Source organism: Cydia splendana, chromosome 8, assembly GCF_910591565.1.
Source record: "Cydia splendana chromosome 8, ilCydSple1.2, whole genome shotgun sequence".
Taxonomy (NCBI): Eukaryota; Metazoa; Arthropoda; class Insecta; order Lepidoptera; family Tortricidae; genus Cydia; species Cydia splendana.
Window position 1 is genome coordinate 22,031,851 of NC_085967.1, and position 27,610 is coordinate 22,059,460.

At 38.3% G+C, this 27,610-nt stretch overlaps 1 protein-coding gene and 1 long non-coding RNA gene across 2 annotated transcripts in view; both read right to left on the reverse strand.

The window, feature by feature from the left end:
• LOC134793036 (uncharacterized) overlaps nt 1–27,610 on the reverse strand; it is an 814,647-nt gene that overhangs the window by 664,769 nt on the left and 122,268 nt on the right. The window lies entirely within an intron of this gene.
• Nucleotides 2,980–27,610, reverse strand: part of LOC134793023 (ankyrin repeat domain-containing protein 29) — a 47,068-nt gene continuing 22,437 nt past the window's right edge. The window contains exons 2-8 of the mRNA XM_063764551.1: nt 14,031–14,141; nt 7,402–7,500; nt 6,750–6,848; nt 5,970–6,068; nt 5,356–5,553; nt 4,748–4,843; nt 2,980–4,282 (exon numbers count right to left, since the gene is read on the reverse strand). Coding sequence (XP_063620621.1) covers nt 4,103–4,282; nt 4,748–4,843; nt 5,356–5,553; nt 5,970–6,068; nt 6,750–6,848; nt 7,402–7,500; nt 14,031–14,141 — 882 coding nt within the window. The 3' untranslated portion in view covers nt 2,980–4,102. The remainder of the gene's footprint in view (nt 4,283–4,747; nt 4,844–5,355; nt 5,554–5,969; nt 6,069–6,749; nt 6,849–7,401; nt 7,501–14,030; nt 14,142–27,610) is intronic.

Here is a 27,610-nt window from a genome sequence, read left to right on the forward strand (position 1 = left end):
TATTTTGGTAGAACTCGGCAGATCCCCATTTCTAGTATCAAGAAAAAAAAATATAAACAAAGTTTCATTGATGTACATATTTTGCCGCCAAACTTTCATATTTAGTCTTACTTCCTGTATTATAAACAATAGCGCATACATTATACAGGATGCTTTTGTTACTGACCAAACCCTGAGGGGTGAATATGTAGGTCATACTGAACAACTTACTATGGGGCCAACCCCGAAATCGTGAAAAAGAAATCAGCTTTTCTATAGAAAACATTGACTCCGATTCACTGAAATGTATGAGACGATTGAGGCGGCAGAAATTTTTTTCGCGATTTCGGGGTTGGCCTCTTAGTAAAAGTTGTTCAGTATGACCCACATATTAGAGTGATAACAGAAGCACCCTGTATTTATCAATATATCAGTATTATTAGGTTTCCGAAAAAAATATTGTCAGGACGTTGTAATAAAACGAACATTAAATATGGAAAACAACTATATTTCCGTAACATAAATAAAAATTTAACAACTATTCAACCTTACCTACAGTCAGTCATCGTAACTAAACTGATTAACATCTATTTCATATTACTATGGAAATGAGACAAATGCATCATATTTACATTGGAAATTTCTATTTCATTTCTTGATTAATGTGTATACAATTTAATTCAGTTTTCTGAAGTGAAGTTATTATTTTCCAAGTTAAAAAATGTTTTTCCGCAATGCATTGTGTAATATCAACATTGTTTGAGATTGAGATTCTTTCCAAGGATTTAAAGTATTGACTGGAATTTTCCAGACCAATTTTGAGATTCCCCTATATAGATTGCTCCCTCAACTCTTAGCAAGTGAAATGTCAAAAACCTCTAACTCCCAGTCTTTTTAGATTTTTCATATAATAGAGCTAAGGGGCTATTCATAAATTACGTCATTTCAAATTAGGGGGGGGGGTCTGGACATCGGAGGAAACGGGGTAATTAGAAGCTTGATTTTCGGATGATTTTAGGGGGGGGGGGGGGGTCAAAAATCGTCAAAAAACGATGACGTAATTTATGGACAGCCCCTAAAGGTGATAATCAGATAATAACTGCAGATCACTGTTGCAATACTTGCAATGTTGACTTTTTAGCCGACGTGGTGGAAGTTGATGGGTTATTCCCACTAGTTACCACCAAGTTGTTACCAGTGGTGACTACAAAAAACAACCTGTATTTATACTGTTTTTATTGGTATTGAACTCTAACATGGTGGTAACTACTGGTGGAAAAAATCCCACCTTTTAGGTAAAAGGTGGGAAGAAAATTCCCAGGTGTTACCGCTGGTAACAACTTGGTGGTAACTAGTGGGAATAACCCAAGTTGATAAGTTCATTCTTTTGTGTAATTTTACTCTGGCAACCCTCACCTGAGGGTGATTTTACATTATGTTAAAAGTTCGTGCTCAATTCCATTATGCGATCGTATTATTTTACATTCGTGCGTTTAATAACGAAATTTCGATTAAATACAATACATACAACACTTAATTACATTGAGCGGTTAAAATACGCGTTTTTATATTATTTACAATCCTTAAGCTAATGTATGAACAAATGAACATGTTTATAGGACGGCGGTTAGATTTACAAAAATAAAACAATATTTAAGACACTATTTAAAGATGATACAAATAAGTATAATTTTTAGGGTTCCGTACCCAAAGGGTAAAACGGGACCCTATTACTAAGACTTCGCTGTCCGTCCGTCCGTCCGTCCGTCCGTCTGTCACCAGGCTGTATCTCACGAACCGTGATAGCTAGACAGTTGAAATTTTCACAGATGATGTATTTCTGTTGCCGCTATAACAACAAATACTAAAAACAGAATAAAATAAAGATTTAAATGGGGCTCCCATACAACAAACGTGATTTTTGACCAAAGTTAAGCAACGTCGGGAGTGGTCAGTATTTGGATGGGTGACCGTTTTTTTTTTGCTTTTTTTTTGTTTTTTTTTTTGCATTATGGTACGGAACCCTTCGTGCGCGAGTCCGACTCGCACTTGCCCGGTTTTTATAATGCCTCCAGTTTCATGTATTAGATAAGTAAATGTACACAATAAAATATTGTTTAATATAAAAAAGATAAAACACAATTATTAGGGTGGTATTCCACCTGGCCAATTTCTTTGTCCAATGTCTATTGTCTCACATTTTGCTTAATGAGAGAGTGAGATGCAATGACATTGGAAAGATGGGATACCACCCTTACCTCTAGAAAATACAGCGTTTACAGTAAGACTTTGTAGTTTATGTACTTCATCGTTGTAGAACCACTGCTAAGTTTAGTAGAATTTGATTTGAAAATATGCTTATTTATCCATGACCTACTAACAAATGATTTTGAAAAATAATGTTGGTTGGTTAAAAGTTCATGCTAACAATAAATTTTTTTGGATTAAAATTGAAATTCTGAATATTAGCAACAGTTCATACATTGTTGACTAGTATTATATTATAATTGAAGTGTACTTGTATGTTTCACTTAAGACTTAACAGCACCAATATAATAAACTCAAAAGAGTCGAAAGAAACTTAAACTTAAAGTAATAATGTGTACTTAAAATGTACAGTTAAAATAAAATGATCAGTAGTGAAGTAAAACCTTGATGTTTGAAATTAAATACTAATCATTTCAAAACAATAATAAAGTGTACTCGTAATTGCATTTTAAAGCATAATAATGTACAGGAAAATTGAAAACTATATAATGTAACGTTTAGAAACATACAGTTTTCATTTATTCATATTTCAAAATTGACTTTATAAGCTCTTGCATGAGATAACTGTTACTGTACATATTTATAAAACTGATATATGACTCCAACAAGTCTAATATCGAGCTCTTGAAGTAGTTTGTTCAGAAATGTACGCTTATTGGATTTCGCCTAGTATTTAATGAGGATCGACAATTATATATGACTTAAAAAAACAATATGTACTTACTTTTAATGACAAATATTCCTTCTAGGCATTCCAAAATATGATAGATTTTATGTGAAGCTTACAAGGACGATATTTTGCATTTTTATAAGCCAGAAAATAGATTGTGACGGCCAAAGTGGACAAATATATCGTAGCATATAAGGATGTTCCGATATTTTTGGACACTGGCGGTCCCTATCTATCTGCACCGTACCTTTTGGTCTTCCTACACGGGTTGTTATATAAAGTTATATAACACCGTGTGACAGGGACAACATGACAGTATTAATAGTGTTTTATTATGTTGTTCCTGTCACACAATGTTACATAACAGACAGAGCGGGACCACCATTATTTTAGAATGGAATTGTCATATATATTTGTCGATTAGTGATTAATTTTAATATAGTGAACTATGACCAGATCTATGTTAGTGTAAGTGAGGTATGTATGCGTAAGGCGAGCATTAAGCTAGGATATGACTATATCTACGGTTAGTGGTGTATACGAATACAAAATAGTTATATTTTGCGATGCGTTATGAATATATGAGATTTTATAACAGATCCTTTCGTTTTATTCAATCAGTAGTATTGTAAAGTCTTATCAGGAACCTTGCCAACATTTTACATATAGTGGAAACGACGATTTATATACACATGAAGAAAAACAAAAATCGTCTTTTGTATTCACGAAGTTAAAAAATCCTGGAGTGGAGTAAATTATTTTGACCAAAATCTGTTTTTTTGACATCTGAAAATGATGACGATTTAGAACCTAAATTATTGTGAACCTAATAAGAAAATGAGCACTTGCAAGTGTTCTAGTTCGCGATCCCTTGTGCCACTACATGGGTATAATATATTTGCGGATAAAATTAGTCATGAAACGAGCAGAAAAATTGCAAGATGTAGTTTTTTCCCTTTGTGGCACAAGGAAATGTAGAATAAAATTGACTTAGCATTCACTAGCGGTTACTGTGATTCCTCCAGATTAACTTCCTGCACGGATAGCATGGTCGCATTTTATCCCTTGTCGCGTCATGCGTCACTTTCGCACTTAGTTGTTAGAGCGTGACAGGCATGGTGACAGAGGATAAAGAGGCGACCATCTTAGCCCTCCTGGTAAGACTTGTTCATGTTCATTTCACAGCTACGAGCCTTCCAGCCTCTTCAAATACGCAGCGACATCGTTTTTCCTGGCAGCTAAGGCCGCGTGTAGTGGAGTGAGTCCGGCCGCGTTGCGCAGGCGCAGGTCGCTGCGGCGCGCGAGCAGCTTCACGCAGGAGAGCTGCCCGAACATGGCGGCGCCGTGCAGGGCGGATTGACCGTTCTGGAATGGATAAAGCATAAAGATATAAATAAAGCATTGGTAAAACGATATAACTTTAAATAATACTACAAAATTTTAAATAGGTAAAGGGAAATATCTGCCCGAAGCGGTGAATTTTTCCTTTTATTTTAAAGTTTGATAATATATTATATGGTGGGCTCTCAGAATTTAATTAATGTTAAACTATACCAGCAGCAGACTTCAAAAACTGTCGAATCGATTAGTGTGTCTTAAGCCGACCACTGACTAACAGGCCGCCGGACGATATCGGCCTGTCAGTTAGAACAAAAATTTGACAGTTCCGAACAACTGACCGGCCGATATCGTCCGGCGGACTGTTAGTCAGTGGTCGGCTTTAGTCACACGACAGACTAATCGATATCTATCTACGTATTACTCTATTTACAAAATAATATTATATCAATGAGTAAGTGATAACTAGATAATCCTAAAAACACTACATACCGGCAACAGGCCGAGATTGGGCCTGTACTTGAGCAGCTCGACCACGACGGCAGCGTGGCCTTTGTGCGCCGCCTTGAACAACGGCGTGGCTCCATCCTGAAATATGAAACGTCACATTTTATTGACTCGATAATCCTGGATCCTGGTCATGGCACCAATAGAAATTGGGGAATTCATGATCGATATTCGTGAACGTTTGGATTTCGGAGATCGCATTTGTTAAATCAAAAGGCAGTCGGAATTCAAATAATTTTCTACGGCATAATAAAACTAGTTCTTTCTATGCAGGCTGGCTGTCTTGAACCTTGAACAATAAATAACAGTTTACTTATATCAATTATATTATGGGCACGGGGTAAAAAAATTAAGTCAAAAACCTCCATCCGATTATCAAAAGAAAGAGAATGTCTTTCTCTTGTGGATGTCTTTTTAGAGCAGCGACACGTTAACCATTGCAATCCTCGGGACGGCAGACTCAGAGTGGCCCTTGATTTTGTCCTAAGAAAAAAATATCTGCTCGGGTACTTAGTTGCGCAAGGTTTCAGGTTGTCTATCTCGCTATTGAAGCCACTCGTTATTGTAACTGTTAGTTCTATTCTCTCACTGACCTGTCGTATCTGGTCGACCCTCGCACCGGCAGCTAGCAATGTCCTAGCTACATGATCGTGTCCGCACTGCGCCGCGATCCACAATGGAGTGGCGCGGTCGGCGCGAGCAGAATCCACTCTAGCACCGGCTGTGAGGAGAGTTCGGCAGACCTCTTCGTGACCGTTTTGCGCTGCTATGAAGAGGGAGGTGGCTTTGTCCTGGAAAATAATGAATAAATTAAAAAAAAAACCAACGCAATAAACCAATTAGGGCGCCACAGAATGACACACACACATATCCAAACTTATATCCGCTGGTTTTTTCTTGAAACATTGTAAGATAAAGTGCCTACTAGGCCAGCCAGTGGGAATTGATTGGGTTCTATGAACGCCTCTATTAACTACCCTCATGATCATAATATTAGAGAAACTATACAACTCTAAGCTTGTGGCTGCTGAATTCCGTCAGAAATACTAGGTATATAGGTACTACCTAATACTAGGTAGGTACTAGTATGATTGAAGTCGAAAAGCCCGCGAAGAATCGTTGTCAAAGAGCATGATCGTTAGATTCATTCGATAAATCTGAGACGTGCTGTGTCGGTCAAGTTAGTCAAAGATTTTGAAATGGTTACCTTCATGGCAGAATTGACATTAGCTCCCCTCGCGATCAGCTCTTCGACGACAGGTAGATGCCCGCATTGGCACGCCACAAACAACGGGGTCCCGCCATCCTGCAACGTGACCACAATTATGTTCACTTAGGCCATTTACTGACTAAATCCATAGTCCTAAAAATAAACAATAGCTCTGTTTGTAAAACCTTCTTGAAAAGCACTAATCTCAGTATCTCCACCATGTTTCCTTTTGCGTACCGCTACACCACAGTATATAAAACAATACGGTCATTCGACGAAGCAGTGTAGACAGGGCAATCGTGCAGGGTGCGAGGGACGAGGGGTGGGTCGCGCGCACCCGAGCTGCATACATCGCCATTTTTAGTAGTTCGGTACTACTTATAGGGCTGGCGTGTCTTATAGCAAGTCTTGGGCGTTGTGTAAAAGTCTGTGAAATGTAAAATGCCCTTGTGTCTTATAAAATAGAGTTCATAATCAACTGACCGTGCTCGGGGCGTCGATGCCGGCGCCCGCGTCCAGCAGTAGCCTCGCGATGTCGAGGAAGCCGCCCTGGGCCGCGAAGAACAATACACTGGTTCCGTGCAAGTGTGAGCCTTGTAGCCTATGACATAGAGTTCATAATCAACTGACCGTGCTCGGGGCGTCGATGCCGGCGCCCGCGTCGAGCAGTAGCCTCGCGATGTCGAGGAAGCCGCCCTGGGCCGCAAAGAATAACGCACTAGTTCCGTGCAAGTGTGAGCCTTGTAGCCTATGACATAGAGTTCATAATCAACTAACCGTGCTCGGGGCGTCGATGCCGGCGCCCGCGTCGAGCAGTAGCCTCGCGATGTCGAGGAAGCCGCCCTGGGCCGCGAAGAACAACGCACTAGTTCCTGTCTGACATAGACGACACTTTAATACTGAGCACAAAGATAATATTATTAGTTTTTATTGTGAAAATAATAGCGCCATCTAGTGATTTATGGCCCACCGTAGAAAGGATCAACGTGGTGCCATCTTGAAGAACTGAAGCTCTTATTCACACCTGCATGGTGGTAGCAAGAGTGAAAGAGACAGTATTATAAAATAGTGAATCATACCGTTCGACTGCAGGCCGGGCCTGCCCCTTGCGCCAACAGTTCTCTCACACACTCCGTATGACCCATCGTAGACATGATCAGTATGGTGCCATCTTGAAGAACTGAACCTCTCATTCACCCCTGCATGGTGGTAGCAAGAGTGAAAGAGACAATATTATAAAAGAGTGAATCATACCGTTCGACTGCAGGCCGGGTCTGCCCCTTGCGCGAGCAGTTCTCTCACACACTCCGTATGACCCATCGGAGAAAGGATCAGTGTCGTGCCATCTTGAAGAACTGAACCTCTCATTCACACCTGCATGGCGGTAGTAAGAGTGAAAGAGACAGTATTATAAAATAGTGTATCACACCGTTCGACTGCAGGCCGGGTCTGCCCCTTGCGCGAGCAGTTCTCTCACACACTCCGTATGGCCCATCGCGGCAGACAGGATCAGCGGTGTGGTGCCATCCTGAAAACAAAAATTATCGATTACAGAACGATTATCTTCACCAGTTAATATTATACCGGGTATGGCCTGTAACATGAGCAATAAATTTAACTGTAGGCTGTACTCCTCATACTGACCAACATTTGTTCAACGACTTTTAAAAATAACTTGTGGTTTGATTTTTAATACACTTTAAAGTTTATTCTAAGGCGCAATGTATTGCGAATTTTGTTATGTTTAAGGCGTGACAAGCAACGTCAATCACAATGATATGGCGTGGCGATGGCGTCCATTGAAGACGATATTTATTTTGTATGAAAAATAGGGAGTCTAAATACTTCATAATTTTTAAGTTGTTGAACAAAAGTGTCACCGTTTGAGGAGTACAATCTATGTTTTAATTATTTGCTCGTGTTACAGGCCACACCCGGTATATTATGCAAGTTATACGGTGATACGATATTTTTTTGCACAAGTACGGCTGGTACAGTCAGCTGCAGAGAAGTTTGTATGCAAAGGTGCTCTAATAGTAGGTATTGCTGACTAAACATAATATAATTACATACCTAACTCATTCGTTTGTTTTATTGAAAACCTTAGATTAATCAGTGTTTGTATTCTACACTAACTGCCACTTGCACCATTCCACTAACCCGGGGTGAACCGGTTAACCCTGGAGTTACCATGGTTACCGATACAATTTGACACTGGATTAATGGTTTAACCGCTTAACCCCGGGTTAGTGGGATGGTGCAAGTGGCCCTTAATCTACAGCAATTGTGGCTTTCTATCACAGAAGGGCCCTTAGTCCTTATGCTTGTGTGCAATAAGAACGTTTCCATCTGAAATTCCAACAGAATTGAAATGGAAAACCACATTTGTATGAAAAATGGCAAGATATAACTGTTTGTTTTTAACTGTAGGTACCTACTATATTTGCTACAGTTTCAAACAGTTATTGCAATTTATTTGCTATTTAAAAACTACATTACTCATAAGATGATCAAGGTTATTCAAGCATTAATGGAATTAACATTATTTCAAAGAAATCTTCCACTCCTACAATTAATCACTGTTTTTCACATAGATTATCCATAAACATCTATCCGCTAAACTGCTTTGAACTAAGCGTAGTGTTTTATTAGAATATCATGGTTTTCTGAATTGTAGCAGGTACCTTTCCACAGGGGCTATTTTTAGATTTATTATTTTCATTTTGTTTTATTCCTAGATTAAGTATTATTTTATTTATTGTACTATGACTTGTCCTAATAGGTACCTACTCTATTCAAGTTTGCTAGGTACCTATACCAAAATGAAGTCTATATTAAGGTGACGTATGGATATCAATTGCAGTTGCATTACTGTTGCGGCGTTGTTTTTTGTACTTATTTATATGTAAATTTTCTTGAAAAAATTAGTGACGTTTGTCCCCGCATTACTGCCGCAACTGACGTTCATTTTGTCACTCATTTATCATCGGAATTGACAGATACAGCCGCAGCGGTGCAACGACGCCGCAACAGTAAGTACTAGTGATGTACCGCCTATTGATTTGGCCGACTAGCCGACTAGTCGGCCGGATCCTTAGTTTCGTCTAAGTTCGGTTCAAATGCACTTAAAAATAACCGTTTTACCTCTTTCTATTCGTCATATTATAATAGTCATTTGTTTTACAAGGGGGCAAAGTTGTTGTTTAACCGCTCGTTCATATTGATACCCGAGCAAGCGAAAGATTCCAAAATTGAAAAATGGAATCTTGAGCGTTGCGAGGGTTGCAAAGCACGAGGGTTAAACAAAATTTGCCCCCGAATGAAACCCAAGCAAATATTAAATGTAAAATATTAAACAAAATAAAACCAAATCAAATCCAAATGTTATTAAATATTTATTATCCAAAATCATCATTTAAAAGTCAATTCTACCAGCAAACATAAGAAAACAGCTCAAAATTTGCATTTTATTACTTTGCCTCACATGTGAATAAAACGCAATTTTGCTATCAGTTTTTGAAGCGCAAAGTAAGCCTTTCCGAGCTGGTGTGGTGAAAATATACATACAACCGGACAAGCGGTCAATTCGAACAAAAGTTTTCGTAAGCACCCTAAATAGGAATTTGGGTAAAATAGGTGAAAAGCTTATGGTAAATAATTGCTGTTTATTTCTTTTTGCCCTGTTTTTCTGTCATTTATAAAGTGCCGACTAATCGACCATTTTTGCCGACTAGTCGCCGACTACAAATGAGGCCGGATAGTCGGCTTTCCCGACTAGTCGGTACATCCCTAGTAAGTACAGCAGCGACGGTAGCACGGTCGCATTTTTATCGCTTGTCACCATGCCTGTCACGTTCTAACAATTATGCAAGTGGGAAAGTGACCGACATAGTGACAGGCGATAAAAATGGAACCATGCTGCGCCTGCTGGTACCTAATGTACCTATACACATACCTACTTAAACATTTTCATACGATTTTTCATCATTATTTATCATTTACTTAATCACTTACAACTTTCTGACCAAAATCTCATGACAAACTCTTTAAGCTCGGTTTTCGCGGTGCCGTCATATAACGGCCGTCTCCATACAAAATAATACGGCCAAATATGGATGTCGTAGTATTTTGTATGGAGACGGCCGCTATATGACGACCGGTCTGGCCTAGTGGGTAGTGACCCTGCCTATGAAGCCGATGGTCCCGGGTTCGAATCCTGGTAAGGGCATTTATTTGTATGATGATACAGATATTTGTTCCTGAGTCATGGTTGTTTCTATGTATTTAAGTATTTATATATTATATATATCGTTGTCTGAGTACCCACAACACAAGCTTTCTTGAGCTTACCGTGGGACTTAGTCAATTTGTGTAAGAATGTCCCTATAATATTTATATTTATTTATTATTATTTATTTATATGACGGCACCGCTATCCTAGGAAACCAGAGCATAACCTGTAAATAGCTCATTACGGTCATGTCACAAGATCTGCCATGTGTAGAATGCAATGTGGAATCGCGCCCAGATGAATCTCGGTGCAGTTGCTATGCACCGTGAACATTGCAACGCTCTAGTTGGCGTGGATAAGTACTCATGTGTTATGCTAATGTTACTGACTTACTGTGCTACGGTTTATGCAGTTATACATGCATGATAGTAAAATTCAGTTGCTTGGAATCAGACGTTTAAATCGTCCAACGGAAAAAATACGACTTTTACATATTTGCGCGTTTTTATTATATTTGCGCCATAGGGGCTATTCATAAATTACGATGACGTAATTTATGGACAGCCCCATAAGCATGTTCCTACTATATTGTATTATCTAAAGTATTGAATAAAATAAGACTGATTTATTTTGAGTAGCATAATCACAAGACAATTATAGGTAATACAATTAAATTAAAATTACATTAAACAGAATAAATGTTTAAATTAAAATTACATTAAACTAATTTACTTACTTAATATTTTTTACATAGGAAAGTAGACAAATTAACCTATTTTCTGAACGTTGTAGTACCCAAGTCTGCATTTATTCTCTCTAGTCTAAGTCTACTTTAGTCGACAATATGTCAAAATTATCCAGTACATATCTACCAATATATGTAGCTTTGCAAAAAGAAAGTCTGAACGCATTGTCAGTTAACAGACGATGTTACAATCGCCATCAGATATATCCGAGCAGCCAAGGTGTTCACAAATATCTGAACAAAGCCCCTATTAACAGGACAAACACAAGTTCAGATATCATTGAGCACTATTGCCGTTCTGATATAATGATGGCGACTGTACAGCGAGCTGCACTTGTTCATACCCATTTCACGAATGAATTCCATTCCTAAAGTGGGTATGCAATTTTGCAACTGTGTGTACAGTCACCTGCAATATGTTACTCTTCGAACGCCGCAAAAATATGTGACACGCTCGTATGGCTCTACAAGTAAGATCGTGTCAGATATTTTTGCTGCCTTCGTTGTGTAACACATTATTGCAGGTGACTGTACCGTTTGTACCTACATGTGAATCCTGCGCACAATAGCTTCACGCAGGACACATAACTTGTACATAATGGCACATAAAGCCTTCGTTAAAGGCTGATTTACACTGCGCCCGGCGCGTTATGACGCGGTGCTAAAGGCTGATTTACACTGCGCCCGGCGCGTTATGACGCGGTGCTAAAGGCTGATTTACACTGCGCCCGGCGCGTTATGACGCGGTGCTAAAGGCTGATTTACATCGCGGTTATGACAATTTACGATGCACGTTAAAGTCAAGTTTTGAAGGATTGAGCTTTGGAGATCTATCGTAGTTTCTCAATGGTAACTTTTTCGCAAGATTTAGTAAGAGACATTGTCATAAATCATGCAGTCACAAGTTCGACCATCATATCCAGTGGTACAGTCGCCATCGGATATATCGGAGCGGCCAAGGTGCTCAAAAATATCTGAACACGCACTCTAACGCCCTGACAATAGAGGCGTGATCAGATAATTTTGAGCACCTTGGCCGCTCCGATATATCCGATGGGGACTGTACACATACAATGCAGTGGCCTTATGAGGCGGATAGGGGGTTCTTGAAAATCTTGTGGCTCCTCTACACGATGCGCCAGCGCCGGCCACTCCAAAGGGACGCATTTATGCGTTAGAGGGAGCAAGTGATATTGCTAGCTCATTCTACCGCATGGCTGCGTCCCTTGGAGTGGCCGGCGCTGGCCCATCGTGTAGAGGAGCCATTGAGTTTGCATTACGCCAGGCGTGGCCCACTCCGCGATTTCGTCGCGTCGCTACAAGTACATGCGGCCGACACCAATTTTGGTGTCTAGGCATAGTAGTTGACGCGCATCGCTACGGAACGGATGCCTGCTCGCGCTTGCGCCTACTTAGTACTTACTATTTTTTATTCTGTGATTGATTAGGCGTATCAATGGAATGTTAATGTCAACCTATTCTCAAGTTATTTATGACTTCTTTCCTCTAAACAACGATATCAAAATTACCGACGTGGGCACTACTTTTGCGGAGATATTAAGTGATCGAACTGTAGGTAATGACTTACAAATCTTACAATAGATATGTATTTGAACGACCCTTTGTGAGCGTTAAAATATAATAGTCCGAATCATAATAAGTAAAATTTACTTTATATCCAACTTTACTTACCTTTCAACCTATCATTCACACATTTCGTTATAGCAAGTCACGGTCCCACGGCACAGGCGAAAGTCATTAAGGCGCCGTAAATAAAAATCCGTTCCACTGTACACTAGTGTTATAATCCAAACATTACGCAACCGTTACGAAATACATTGCCGCGTCTGATCGGAGCATAGCACTTCATAAGTTCAGCATTAACGCTTTTGTGTGGCGTGTGTGAGGCATAAGCGGCGAGCGGGAAACAAATTCCCTCCATAGGCCATTAGGCTGCCTCTCCACTGAAGCGGGCATTAGTTGTAATCCAAATTTGTCTCGTTTGAAGAGCTTCTCATTCTAGGCGGGATAAATATGAAATCACAATTGCGCTTATATTGTACAAAATAAGGAACTACTATCCATACTGGATTCACCAAATTATCGAACATTATATCTAAGAAAAAAATTGAACAACAAAATTATGGGCCGATTTTTGGCCCATAACAGCAAGAGCGCTGTAGCCTTTCAATTGCAACCCAACTCCTAACATATAACGCAGTTCACGACCAGCAATAAAAGAACTGTAAGTGGGCCAGGCAGTATCAGTGGAACCGAAGCAGAGTTGAGTTGTTCAGAACTATATACTGAAGATCGATATGTGTATACATTACACGGCCTATGAAAATTTTAAACTATTGTGAACTAATTGTGTGTAACCTAGCTAATGCTTGGACTAAGATTGTTCATTTTGATATTATGGCCCGTGTGGCTGGAATGAGACGTATCGAAATTTGATAGTAAATGAGGATGAGGTAGGCAACTAGGCACAGAGTGATATAATTACGACTTATTACGATTGATAATTAGTAGCATACATGGCGTCCCACTGCTGGGCAAAGGCCTCCCGCCTCGACCTCCAAGAGGTATCCTCCATTCATCACAGTTTTGAGCATCTCCGCCTGGGCCCTGGGCCTGCCAGCTCCTCGCCCATCTTGCGGCACCCACTCTGGCTATTTTGGTCCACCTCTAGGGGTGCACGCGGCAGACATGGCCGGCCCAATCCCATTTCAGCTCGGCGGTCTTAGCTTTACCATCAGTAATGCGCGTTTTGAGCGCACCCAGGTGGGCGAAACTGATCCTTTCGGGCATTCTCGGCTCCGTTCGGCTCAGCATTGCTCCGAGCAATTATTAGGGTTGGCACAACTTGAAGTCCCTTTGCGTGTACGACCCCAGATAAGATAATGACTTAAATTTTGACAACCCTAAATAGCCGATAGGGATAGTGCCATACATAAGAAAGGGACAGCATGATTCGTCCCTGAATCGCTGTCAAATTGCGGTTTTGTAGGAAATTATTCTGTGTCACAGCTTAGTTGTGGATTCGGTAGTATAGGAATATGGAATAGATTTATAAACTTACCCGATCTCTCGAATCGATGTGAACCTTCCCCGTGTCAAGCAGTTGCCGCAGCTTCTCGCAGTCTCCGCGTAACGCCGCTAGATGGAACTGCACATCGGTACGAGATTCTTTCTGTAACAATAAAATATTATCATTATTTTCTGTTATTATGATAAATTGAGAGATATATTTTTTTACCACGTCATTGGCAAATGGATGCGGGCAAATGGATGGTATTTTAGGTATTTATAGGTATGTAACCAAATTTTAAAACCTTGTATTTTAAAGTTCTATGACTTTTTTCACAACCTTATAGAAACTCTTTAGAAGCGGTAAAATTTTTATGGAGCTTTATATATGTTCATAAGGGCTGTTTAAAACTGCATGTCGTTCAAGTTTATGTCATGTAACAAAAATCGTACCCAGAATAATAATAAGATTAATACTCTTCACGCCGTTTTTTTTTTAAAAAAAAAACCTTTAAGGAGAAGAGTAAGTAGGTACTGTAACAAGAATAGACCATGAGATGTTATAAATGTCCTAATGTGCCTACTATGCATATGCACATGCATAGTTACGGTATGGTATACTCCTATGAGGGAACAGTTCCGATACAACAAGCTATAGATACTGCAAAAACGGTGCCTTAGAATGATAATTTCCTTGAATCAGACCTTTAAATGATATATATTTTACAATAAATTATTAGTGTATACATATATTATATAAGCTTATCTAATGTCTCTGAATTATACCCGTGAAATACATAATCGCTCCAACCCGGTAAAACGATTCATATGCGCGGTGAAGGTCAGGTCATGGGCGCCGTGCTTTAGTATTAAGGGAATTAGATTAGGAGTCTAAAAAATTACTTTCATCTCGCCATATGTATACCGTGTTTTATCATCATCATCATCTCTGATTTAAACGTTAACGATTTTTACACATTATTAAATTGTACAACGGGACTTAATCGCGTATTTAAGTTTTAAGATTGACCTCCGACGTTTCGAGGACGGCGTTGTCCCCGTGGTCTCGGAGAAGACTGATACGATACGCGATTAACTCCCGTTGTACAATTTAAAAATCATCATCATTCTCTCAGCATACCTCAGTGCTTTGTGTACGGCTAATTATTCAAAAAATCTATCGCTATCTTATTTTTTGGTTAACTGGAAACTGGAAGAGATCCCTTAAAGCAGCGGTCGGCAACAAGCGGCCCGCGAGCCCCACTGGCTATTTTGTATGCAATATTGTCAAACAACAATGTCTGATAGTCACACATATTAACAAAAGTGCGGCCCGCGTCAACTTCCTTAACTACTATGTGGCCCTTGGCTGGTAAAAGGTTGCCGACCGCTGCCTTAAAGGAATAGTTAGCCTTCTCAATCCTAGTCCTAGTTTTGTCTTTTCCTAATGTTAATTTACCTACCTACCACTACTACTCGTTCCTAGACTTAGAACCAAAACGAAAGTTTACAATTCTAGGCCCCAATAGACAGGCTTTATGAATCACCCTGTATATCTAAGATCGCGTGTGTATCTGCTTATCATCTGACGATAAACTGCAATTAGTCTGCCGTGCCGTTGCCCGTTATACGCGCACGCCGCCGCTATTCGACAAGCGCTCAAGTCATATGCAGAGGCTTAAGCATTATGCTATGGGATCCTATATTATCGTATTATCGCACAATTTTTTACATTGTAATATGTTACAACGTTAAGAGGATAGTAGACGACAAAAATCGGACATTCTGTACCCCTAGTGATTTTCATTCGATAGCGTGATGTGACGTACGCGTTTGCGTTAAGTGTCATTTTGTATGGGATTTTGAGTTTCTAAAACGTCCCGCTTGGCGCGCTGCTCAAAACGCCATACAAAAACACACGCACACACTAGGGGTTCGGAACAATATTCAAACACCCGAGCTGAGTTTGTAAGCGCAAATTTCTTTGTTATTCCGAATGAAATGGGACCTTCCTGGAATTCGGTTCCATTCGATTACTACTTCACAAATACATAATAACCATTTGTGTCAGTGTACTGAGCTAAACCAGGCTTTGTTCGAAGCTTCTTTGTTTGTTTTAAATTGTATTACTTATAGTAAAAAGTTGGCTTATCCCCCAAATGTAGTTATTAAAATTCACAAATGTATTACTAAATAGTAGTAGTGTAGTACTAAGATCCAAAAATAAATTTCGACTTTCATCTGTTATTTTTACTTGAAGAGTGTTTTCCGGGACAAAAGTGGGAGATTAGTAACTAATTACTTTACCATGGTGGAGGGTAGACTAAATTTTCTGCCAACGAACTGCTATGCAGTTTGGCAGTTTGTAAGTAATGACTTTTTTTATAATAAATACATTTTAAAAACTAATTTCTAAAAAGAGAAGGGAAAATAAATGTTGAAATATCTATGCAATGTTTAAATAATTTAACGTCAAAATTATTTCATTTGTGAGCAAATTGCACGCAACATTGGAAAATGCAAATGACATAGAACGCGTGCAGAATGGAAGTCTGTCAAGTCTGCTGCCGTTATATGCGCTGGAGCATCTCGCTGGCTGGCTATTTATTACGTACACTACGTACGTAGGTATAACACTCATAGGTAAATATAGCTATAGATCCATATAACTATAATACATTGTTTTTTTCTAGCATATTATTGAAGGTTTGAAAGTCGTGTCGGTCCGGAAATACCGCAAGCGACATATCATACCACAGTAGCTCAAGCTGTGTGTCTAATGTCTATCGACTTTTGTCGATCCAGCATCGATAGGTGTGGGTCTCCCCACTAACGTGATAGAGAGGAAGCTGACAAAATTTATTTTTCATAATCGCTACAAGCCTCCTTGATTGTGCATACATAGATGCGATACAGCCATGCAGCCCATGCATCTATGTAGTATGTTTACCGGATGAATTGGGGCTCCAATGAGCTCAACCGGTCTGCGTGATTACGATACGGGAATTGCACGTTCAATTCACTTATCGCATTTCCTATTTCAATTTTCTTCAATGCTTGACATATCATCGTGGTCTGGCTGGCCAGACGGAAAAGCATTTGTTTGTGTACGACAATTCTGTCAAAATGTTTATAAGGTCGATATCACAGGACGTGAATCTCGAAATGATAAAATTCGTTGTATAAGTGTAAAGTTTAAATAAAGAGGAACTAAACTAGAATCTGACTACATCGATTTTCTCATAAAACAAACATAATGATGTATTTTCTTTACCATAAAGTTTTTTTCCACTAATTTTTATGGAATATCTCGAATAGTCGAGACCCATCAATAATGAACATTATTATTTCATAGCTTGGTTTGATTGATCGACGGAGTTAGAAATGGATTAGTTATACATTTACGGTAATTTTATCGCAGCGTCGGATTACGATGAGTGATGATTTATGGTGACATTCCATTTCCAACTGCAGCTGCAATACTGTCAATTTTACTATGGAAATTGACAATGACAGCGACGCGTTCAGTACCGGTAGTGCAGCTGCGGTTAGAAATGGAATGTCACCATTATCCACTGAATTATTTGCACGCTACATATATTATATTTGTACACGAAGGCATATGAATAAAATTATAAATAGCTATATAAAATAAAATATGCTTATGTTCAATTATTTACTCTCCTCCCCACCCTATTTTATTGTAGTGGAGAGTGCACTTTTCCTAAAGTGACACTCCCGGCGGTAAAGTGGAAATAATAGTACTTCATTCAAACGACGTTCGTCCATGTTCGAATTATAACAAAGAAACCTTTGATCTCCCAAATTAAAATCTCGTTTCAAAACGCTTGCTTTGAACATGAGCGCTGGAATAGGACAGTCATTTAATTGAATACCTTGTTATGTCAACAATAAAGTAGATAGGTATTAGGTGAATGAATTTCCATGTGGTACTAAGTTTTATTTAATCGAAGAAAATGGGGTAAAAATATCTGGGAGACCGAGTTTTGCTCGGAAAACATATTATATCTCAAATATGCGCGTTTTTCCAGAGATAAGATTGCTAGATCGATTTTTCGCCCCCTTAAAACCCCCATACATAGCAAATTTCATCGAAATCGTTAGAGCCGTCCGAGATCCCCGAAATATATATCTAATACCTTTAAAAGAGCAATTTTTGTTTATTTTAATATTATATTTTAGGTCCATAGGTGGTGGACCTTATTTCTTTTGTAATAACAGTGTGGGCTATGGTCCTGATTAATATTTATGCAGAATTTTAATCCAATACTTCCGCAATTAGGTAAGTATGACGTTTAATTCGTCACTCGTTTTATCAATGAAATTGACAGCTACACAGCGCCCGCCTCCGCGTCAAGGCAACAGAGCCTCTACCATCAGTTTTAACATTGACATAACGCTCACGTCTACGTAATTTACTTTCTGTACATCTCGCTTGCACTATTGCTCGCATATGCGAGTACGAGCGAGATGCATAGAAAGTAAGTTACGTAGACGTGAGTGTATATGGCAATGTCAAAACGGATGGTAGACGTACAGTAATGCCGCAGTGATGCAGCGCCTGCAGCGGTAGCTGCCATCCGAACATCACATTCACGGCCTGATTAGAACTTTAAGATACGTCAAAAATTTGCTAAAGATACGGTATGGATCAGTAACGTAACGGTATATTGTCAGTGTGAAAGACGGTTCGTGGTGTAAGAGGCTAGTAGAGTGGAGACCAAGGAGAGTCACGCCCAGTTGGAAAACCAAAAATGCGTTGGTATGAGGATATCAAAAGAACAGCTAGCTGGATCAAAATGGGTACAATGAGCACAAAATAGAACAGAATGGCAAAAATTGAAGGAGGCCTACATCTCAAGGATTGAAAAGGGCTAAAAAGAAGAGAAGAAGATATGTCAGTGTGTGTGTTTGTGTGTTTCTTTAAACAAAAACGACACTTTTGACACTGACTTATCCGATCCATGTCGTATCATTAGCAAAATTTTAATACTCGTATAGGTATCTTAAAGTTCGAATCAGGCCGCTAGTCCCACCGACCGATCGATATCAGTACAAAATTATTCCTATAGAGTATATAGAGAACTGGACAATCGAACTATTATTTTAGTAGCTCAAATATAAAAACAGAATACTTATCATTTAATTAAATAGGTATCTCACTCAGAATTCGCAACACGTGGCACCTTCCCGGGGTGAATGCTCTGATCTCCGGGCGTTGCTAGTCAACCCCTACTACCCCTAGTTGAGAGCAGGTACATTGGTAAACAAGGGGTAACAACAGAGCGACACTCGTAAATGTCCATCGGTGGGCCTTATGCCGTTTGTAATAAGGTTTACGAACTGTCAGTTAACAGTGTGAGCGATGGTACGAGGGGGTTACGCTTTTCATTTAGATTTGGGTTGCACATTAAATGATAATTAATCAGCAAACAGATTTGGCCCATTGCAGAAGCACAGTTTGGGGCAGAATTTCTGAATATTCTAATGGTTCAACTTCTATGATTTCACCTCGCAAAATATGGCTAAGGGCTGATTTAGACGATGCGTGAACTCGCATGCGAGTCTCATACCATTGCGGGTTTTGATCGGTCGGTTGAATTGGACGTAACCGTCCGCAATGTAACTAAAATCGCATGCGAGTTCGCGCGCCGTCTAAATCAGCCCTACATAAGGTAATCATATCAATAATTTTGGTGAAATAAATCATATCATATCATAATTTTAAGTTTAGTAATAATGATACTAACCGGGTAATGGACTTACGTCTGAAATAAATGATTTTTATTTATTTTATTATTTATTAATAATAAAGCGTCAGTCTTTCCGTGACCACAGCTGGTGCAACTCAGCTGAAACGTCGGAATTTAAGGTAAAAACAATGAAATTATATCGCGGTAGACCCGTTTGTGTAATTAAATATATGGCTAAGGGTTGAAGAAGACCTGTAGAATGTTTGAACCTTTGAAGCCTTTGAAACTTTTGAAGAATGCTTAGATAATTTTAGACTTGACCGTACAAAGCTGAGATGTCCGGAAACGTGCGCGCACGCATTAACGTACGTTTTTCACTCGGCAACGATACGCAAATAGAAAGCTTCCGCGCATATCAATCATCTGAAACAACGCTTTGTTTTACGACTTCTACTCAGACTATAAAGCTGAATATTGTCTTAGGAATGTCTAGTCGAACTTAGGGTGGTATTCCACTTGTCCAATTTCTATGTCCAATGTGCATTGCGTCTCACACTCTCATTAAGCAAAATGTGAGTCGCAAATACACATTGGACAAAGATATTGGACAGATGGAATACCATCCTTACTATCCTTAGGCACAGTCGCCATCGATTAGGTACAGTATATATCGGAGCGCACACAAATCTTATTTCTCTTTAATATTATTTTGACATTTGGCTCGTGCATTGCAAGGTTTAATGCAACAAATCGCATGCGATTTTCTTTACATTGCCGACTAAGAAGTTGTAACCTATTTCTTCTTCTTCTTCTTCCAGTGCCATCTCCTACCGGAGGTCGGCTATCATGAGGGCTATACGAACTTTAGACACAGCTGCGCGGAATAATGTGCGTGTGCTCTGTTTGAACCATGTTGGAGATTTTTGAGCCATGAGTTACGTCTTCGTCCGGATGAGCTTTTCCCTTGGATCTTTCCTTGTATAATGAGTTGAAGGAGTTCAATACTTCTCGTTTCGCATGATATGATCAAGGTACTGTAGCTTGCGTTTTTTGACGGTCTTTAAAACCTGTAACCTAATTAATTGATCGCAATGAATTATTTAAACACAATTATAGTTCAAAACGAACTCGTTTCTAATACGTATTTTTTAGAGCTCCGCACAAAACTGTTCGCGGAGCTCTTATGGGATCACTTCGGTCTTGCAAATCGGTTAATTTTTTGTTAAAATAATTTAAGCTAGGTTTACATTCTGTAATTCTTAATTCATATTATTAAATAACATTTTCATAAAATATGTACATAAATCGTAATAAATTAAAGTCGTCAATTGCGATATTAACGTCACACTTAAAGCTACTAAAGTATTTTAATTCGCGAAAACCTGTACTTCAACTCCACCTAGTAAATCTTCGGACGGAAATTGAAAAAAAACTAACGCGGCTACTTTTTGCTGCCAAAGCTACCAAGTTCGATGATCTTTAAAATAAACACTGTCTTGATAAACAACTTACTGGGAAACGTGTAACTTTTATGTTTTTGTTAAGAACATTAAAGTTAGTAGCTGGTTTACCAAACGATGAGTGTCTTCAAAAGGGCTTATTTTTGTGTTTTCCATAAAGAAATAAGCGCTTTTAAAAATACACTCCTCGAAATGTCCAAACTCCAAAGTTACATTTGTGGAAAATAAACTGAACACAACCTTATTCATCATCATCATCTTCCTCGCGTTGTCCCGGCCTTTTGCCACGGCTCATGGCAGCCTGGGGCCTGGGGTCGGCTTGGCAATGGCAACTTAACCCAGGAATTGGCCTGGGCACTAGTTTTTACGAAAGCGACTGCCATCTGTTCGGTTTCCTCGCGATGTTTTCCTTCACCGAAAAGCGGCTGGTAAAATATCAAATGATATTTCGTACATTAGTTTCGAAAATCTCATTGGTACGAGCCGGGGTTTGTATTTGAGCCCGCGACCTCCGCTCCGCATAGCAAGTCGCAGGATCTTACCGCTAAGCCACCAGCGCTTACACACACCTTATTGTTATGTGAATACTCTTATTCACGCTGTCGTGTGTAGAGATGGGTAGTGAGTAAATACTCATGGGTAAATACCGAGTATTTACTCAGTATTTACTCAATATACCCGTATTTACTCGTTTATACCCAAATTGGTGGGTATAAACTATTTAGAGTGCTGAAAGGGCCATATCAATTTGAAATATAGGTGTATTTTGTAAGCCGCTACTGGATTAAGTACTCAAAATTGTAAGAAATGTATTTTTAAGAGGGGCACTCCATACATGTAACTAATTGTCACCAAAAAATTTTTCAGAAACCACCAATGTGTTGCACATCATTAAATGGGTCTTTAAAAATAACTGGTATGTTTCTAAGAACTTTTTTGGATAAATTGAATAGTTTTGGAAATAAACCGTTTCGAAAGGCCAAAATAATGTTTATCTCTCTTTATCTTTCGAACCAAAGTTCAGAAAAAATATGAAAACATATCGAGAGATTAGCCATATAATAGAGTACAAAAAACAATATTTTGAACATCATCGGCTGAGCCATTTTAGAGTTTTCTTAAAAAAACCCTTAATAAAAGGTCGTAAGTGCCGCGTAAACACGCACTTTTGCGCAACATGCAGTTATCTAGAACATCGATAGAAGTAAAGTACCATATTTTTAAAGTAAATACCTTCTTATTTAAAACAAAATTGTTAACTATGCATTATCACAATTTGCCTCTCACTGATAATTACCTTTTATTCCAAAATTAAGCGTCCTTTATGTTTTTTATTTTATAGATATTGTTAATACACGTTAGCACTCCTCAATAAAAGACAATTTTGTTCTTAAATCTCACTTTTTGAATATTTCATAAGCAATCGTTTTTACCCACCTAAATGAGTAAATACGGGTATTTATCGGGTGCTTTGAGTAAATACCGAGTAAATACTCAGTATTTACTCACCCCTACCCATCTCTAGTCGTGTGTAGGTAGTCGCCATCAGATATATCGGAGCGGCCGAGGCGCTCACAAATATCTGAACACGCCTGTATTGTCAAGGCGCTAGAGTGCGTGTTCAGATATTGTTGAGCACCTCGGCCGCTCCGATATGTTTGATGCCGACTATACTCGTATTGTGTGGTAAATTCGTAAATTCGTACACATTAAGAATTCGTATAGGACTCTACGAATTCTGCAAACTTATAACATGGAATGTTATTGTATTATATTAGGCTGATGATGTCACACTGATGTGTTGTGTTTTTTCTAGAATGACTAAAGTGTTAATCGAACATTATATCCATCTGGGATTTTGGACTATATTTGATTACATGGGTAGTGGGTACCTACACTAAAGTTTTCCACTGATATAGCATACCAACTATTATTCTCTGTCAATCGCATGTCATTTATCCAATGAAACCACAATATTAGTGAATATACACAATACCTAATTTACCCCATTGACTGACGCCATAGCGCACAATACAATGAAAGTGAGCATAATACTTGTTTACTATGGCCACTATGGGTACGGCAAAAATTTATAAAGCGAAAGTTTTTACGTTCAGTAGCTTTAAGTTACCGATTGTTATTGTTCGGTTTAGAGTTCTGCAATGACTTGGACAAAACGACCGGTACAGTACAACTTAGGAAGCGAAATAATACCTTTACAAATAATTTAGCCAATTTGTAGTTTAAATAGAGATCCAAATTCTGCAGTTTTGTTCATGAAACTTTGAAGGGTGTTTTTTTTTGTAAAGTTTCAGTTTAAGCCGAAATAAGAAAACACGTGTTTATTACGTTTTCATGTTGTCCAACATATATTAACATTAACCACTAATTAAGTAGCAATTTGCTAGAACAAAACTCTCTGCAGAAGTTAGAGGGTTTGGTCACTTTTCAGTACTTTGGAGGACAATTTCTCCCAATAGGTTGAGTTTGGGCAGCTAAAAAAATACGTCTCTGTTAGACTACTCTATATTTCTATAACATATATAAAAATAAATCAAATCGGAGCCGGACAGTAACATATGTTTCCTTGTAAGTACCTACTTAGTTACATTGTTGACTGTACATACGAAGGAACACAAATATTAAAAGCCACTCGTACTTGTCATGTTCAAACTCAGCACGAAGCAGTAGGTACTCATCGTTTTTTTTTGCGGCAAGTAGTAAACAACTCTCTATTTCGTTGCCGTTTCGACAACGTCCGATCCGTTAGGACTGATTTCGGTTGAGTAATGTTATGCAATTAACGGAATTGTGTTATTAGGACAAATTAATTTGTATAGTTCTTGGATTGAGGGTAAGAGGAGTTAATGAAGTTATACTTTAGTGTCGTAATAATTCACAGCGGCTAATTATACTCTATTTTTAGACAGTTTATAATAACAAAAATGTTATAGTACCTGTTTATAATAATAATAGGTACTAGAACATTTTTGTTGTATTAAATTAAACTTTCTTATTAGGTAAGTACGCCAATAACTAAACTTAGGATTTAACATATTGAAAAAAGTAAACAAAAACAATTCAAACCACTTGTTTGTGTTGTGTTACAAGTAACAAGACCTGTAGAAGTAATCTTTTTGGAGATCGGTCAAAATGAGCCCTATTACCTGGATTTAAAAAACCGATGAATATCTACATACTTCGCAAAAATCGGCTCAGTAAGTAATATCTACGCTACGGCGGAACACGTATAAATACATACATGGTATATGGTATAAAAAGACTTAAAATTAAAGCCCTTTCTATGGGCCCCACGGTACTCGTGTGAAAAAAAGCTAAAAGTTTAAAATTTGTGAACTAGGGCATTGCAAGTTCTAACTAGGATTTCAAGTCAAGGACATTATAATGTTGAAGGCAAGCCAAATTGTAGAATCAATACTGCGGCAGAAAAACTGGTTTAAAACTTTATCCACATTTGTAATTTTATTTTGAAGACATGGTAGCCTTTGTAATGCATAATATAATTATCATTATCTTGTTGCACTATTAGCTAATTTTTATTTTACTTACTGGTAGAGAATACCTTGAGCTGAGCTAATAAGTCTGCCTTACAACAAGGCAAAAAGTTATAGGTAGGTACATACATCGTGTAATCAAGTTTAAAATACTTCTCTTCTTCTACCGTCATTACTTTCCATTTTTCATCAGTGGCACTAAACTTGACAATTAACAGTAATGTCAGTGTCAGTAATGTCAGTTGTTATTTACTCAAACTTACCGACTCAGTGTAAACGTACCCTTATTGTGATTATACCAGTTAATTTACCTACATTATGTTAAGATATTTATTATGCGTATGAAAGCCAATATCATTAAACACGCTTCAAGTTAGTTTGCGTTAGAAAGCGACTGTTTACGCCTCTTTCCTTTTTTGTGAGGTAATGACCATGTTATATGTGATGGCTTGTCACTTGTGTCATGTTTATAAACGAGGTTTATCTTTTCACAGTAAAGGTGGCCACTGACGAGCCTTCCAACAGTCCAAATAGCGTGGCTGCAATCCAAATCCGTTCGAGTCCGTGAATGTCAAAAACGTACAATGTTTAATATTAGCAAAAAGAATAGATAGTATAGAGGGGTCCTGTCATTGTAAATTGTGTAGTCACTGTAAATTTACTGCCATCTTCGACACACGACTAAAACTCAAAATGAAAACGTATAAAGTTATCAAAAAATGTATATATATGGATAAATGATTTTATTATTTTTATATCATTTTGATCCATGTTCATTCACTGATATCTATGTGTTAAAATTGTTAAATATGAAACGGTGTCGTCACGCCATCTAGCCGAGGATAGGCTAAAGGTGTTTGCGCCACCTATTCGAGAATGACTTTTACTCGAATTCCGAGGCACGTTTTTTCCTTAGACTTTATTCGTCTTATACGAAGTTACATATGTCTTTGATATTAGGATGCCGTCCATTTGGATGAAACGGCATCCAGTCAGTCTCGTCAGTGGCCTGCTTAAGAAACTGCAAATCAACAACGAGTGAAAAGTCATAGCTGCGTTGACGACAAATTTTTCGAAAATACTTTTTTCATGAATTGTATTAACCAGATGTACTATTACAAGATGTCACAGCGATACGATACATATATTTATTCAGGTATGAAAAAAATAGGTACGTTGAAACAAGTTGTCAATCCAAAGTTCGTGATGAACAATTTTAACTTATGTAGTTTAATTTAATAATTTAATTTCTGTATGTAATGGGTTTATTTTATAACTAAATAAAAACATTTTTTGCAGCCCAAAATCTAACTTGTTTCCTATATGTGTGATAAAATCTTTGGACAAAATAATCTTCTTATGCACGCAACATCTCCTACATAAATTGTTTCGCCACACAAGGAATGTTATCAGCTTATCTCGATCAAACAAACATGCGATGCGCAGGAGTCACTTTCTCCAAGACAATTTACTTGCGGTGTTTTGTCATGATACGAGTCAAAGTTTCAGTCAAACAGTACAACCGGCTTAATATAAAGCGAATATACGAAAAAGCCCCCCAAAAATCGAAAATCCCACGAGAAATTCGCACCACAATTTCGCCACATGTCAAGAATGTTTATGTCTTATCAGGTATCACTTATCGCGCTCAAGCAGGAGCCGCTTTCTCGCGACATCTTCAACCTACAGTCCTGTCATGTGCGAGAAAGTTACATATTTATGTGACATCGCGAAATTATGGCGAACTAGTTTTATAAGTGGCACAGTTATAATATAATCTTGTTTAATAGGTACTTTAAAAGCAACCAAGTAAAAATTACAATGTGAATAATACGAGAATTTTAAAAAGACGATAAATTACTACTAAACTAAACTGTCCGTACGCAATTTTACTAGGCAACCTATTTTGACCTCTAGGTACCTATGCAATGTGTCAATGTGAATATTATCTATAATTTATTTCTTATCACAAATAAATAACAGATGAGAGTAGATACTATTCCTTATAACGTATGTATCTTAGACCATTATTAGAATATACCTTGGACAATTTTAAATATTGTGTAGGTAAGTATACCCTGATGTTACACATACCTAGAAGATCGTTGACGGTCTACTTTAAAGTATTAAATTAGCACAATTACTTACACTAATGCTAATGCATGACAATGAAGAGTGTGCTATAATGCTATTAATTAAAATTCCAAACACACTTACAATGCCTAGTCATTCACACTATGTCAACGCTATTACTAGGAATAATTTAGTTACTTACTTTAGGACTATTTAATTAACTTTTAATTAGGCCTATGCTCAAGACTCTTAAAGAGCGGTCAAATCGTAGGGTTATCCGCAAACGGTCTAGAACGCAAAATGCCCGAATTATTTTTTCCGTTTTATCTTAACTTTATAGCGATGTGGACGGAGCCCCGCTTCGCGGGGCTTCTATTCTTTGCTGTTTGGCCTTCGGCCATTTGAAGATACCTAACGAACCTAACCTACCTAATGTAAAATGTGGTGATATAAAAAGTGGGCATTTTGCGTTCTAGACCGTTTGCGATGTAGACTAATTGCGATTTAGGCAAAACAACACACTAGTCATTTTGCGCTCTAGACCATCTGCGGATAATCCAAATCGTACAAAAACTTTTTTATAACATGACCCGTTCTCGGTTTAGATGCTATTGCGTTATTCATAAACGTTAGTAAAGTTAAATCTAACAAACGGTTGATAATTGTGTCCATAAACGTCCTTTTGACATTTCCGTTTATTAGGAGACAAAATTTTACAGAGGTAACCATGGGGGGCTTGGGGCATAGCAGTGAATGACATACTTACTAATTGCGTCATAATATTTTCAGTAATGTTAATATCCAGGGCTGGGTGGGGCGATGCCGTTGAAACGGACTTGCGCGATCTCCATGATGCCGATAACTGGTGAG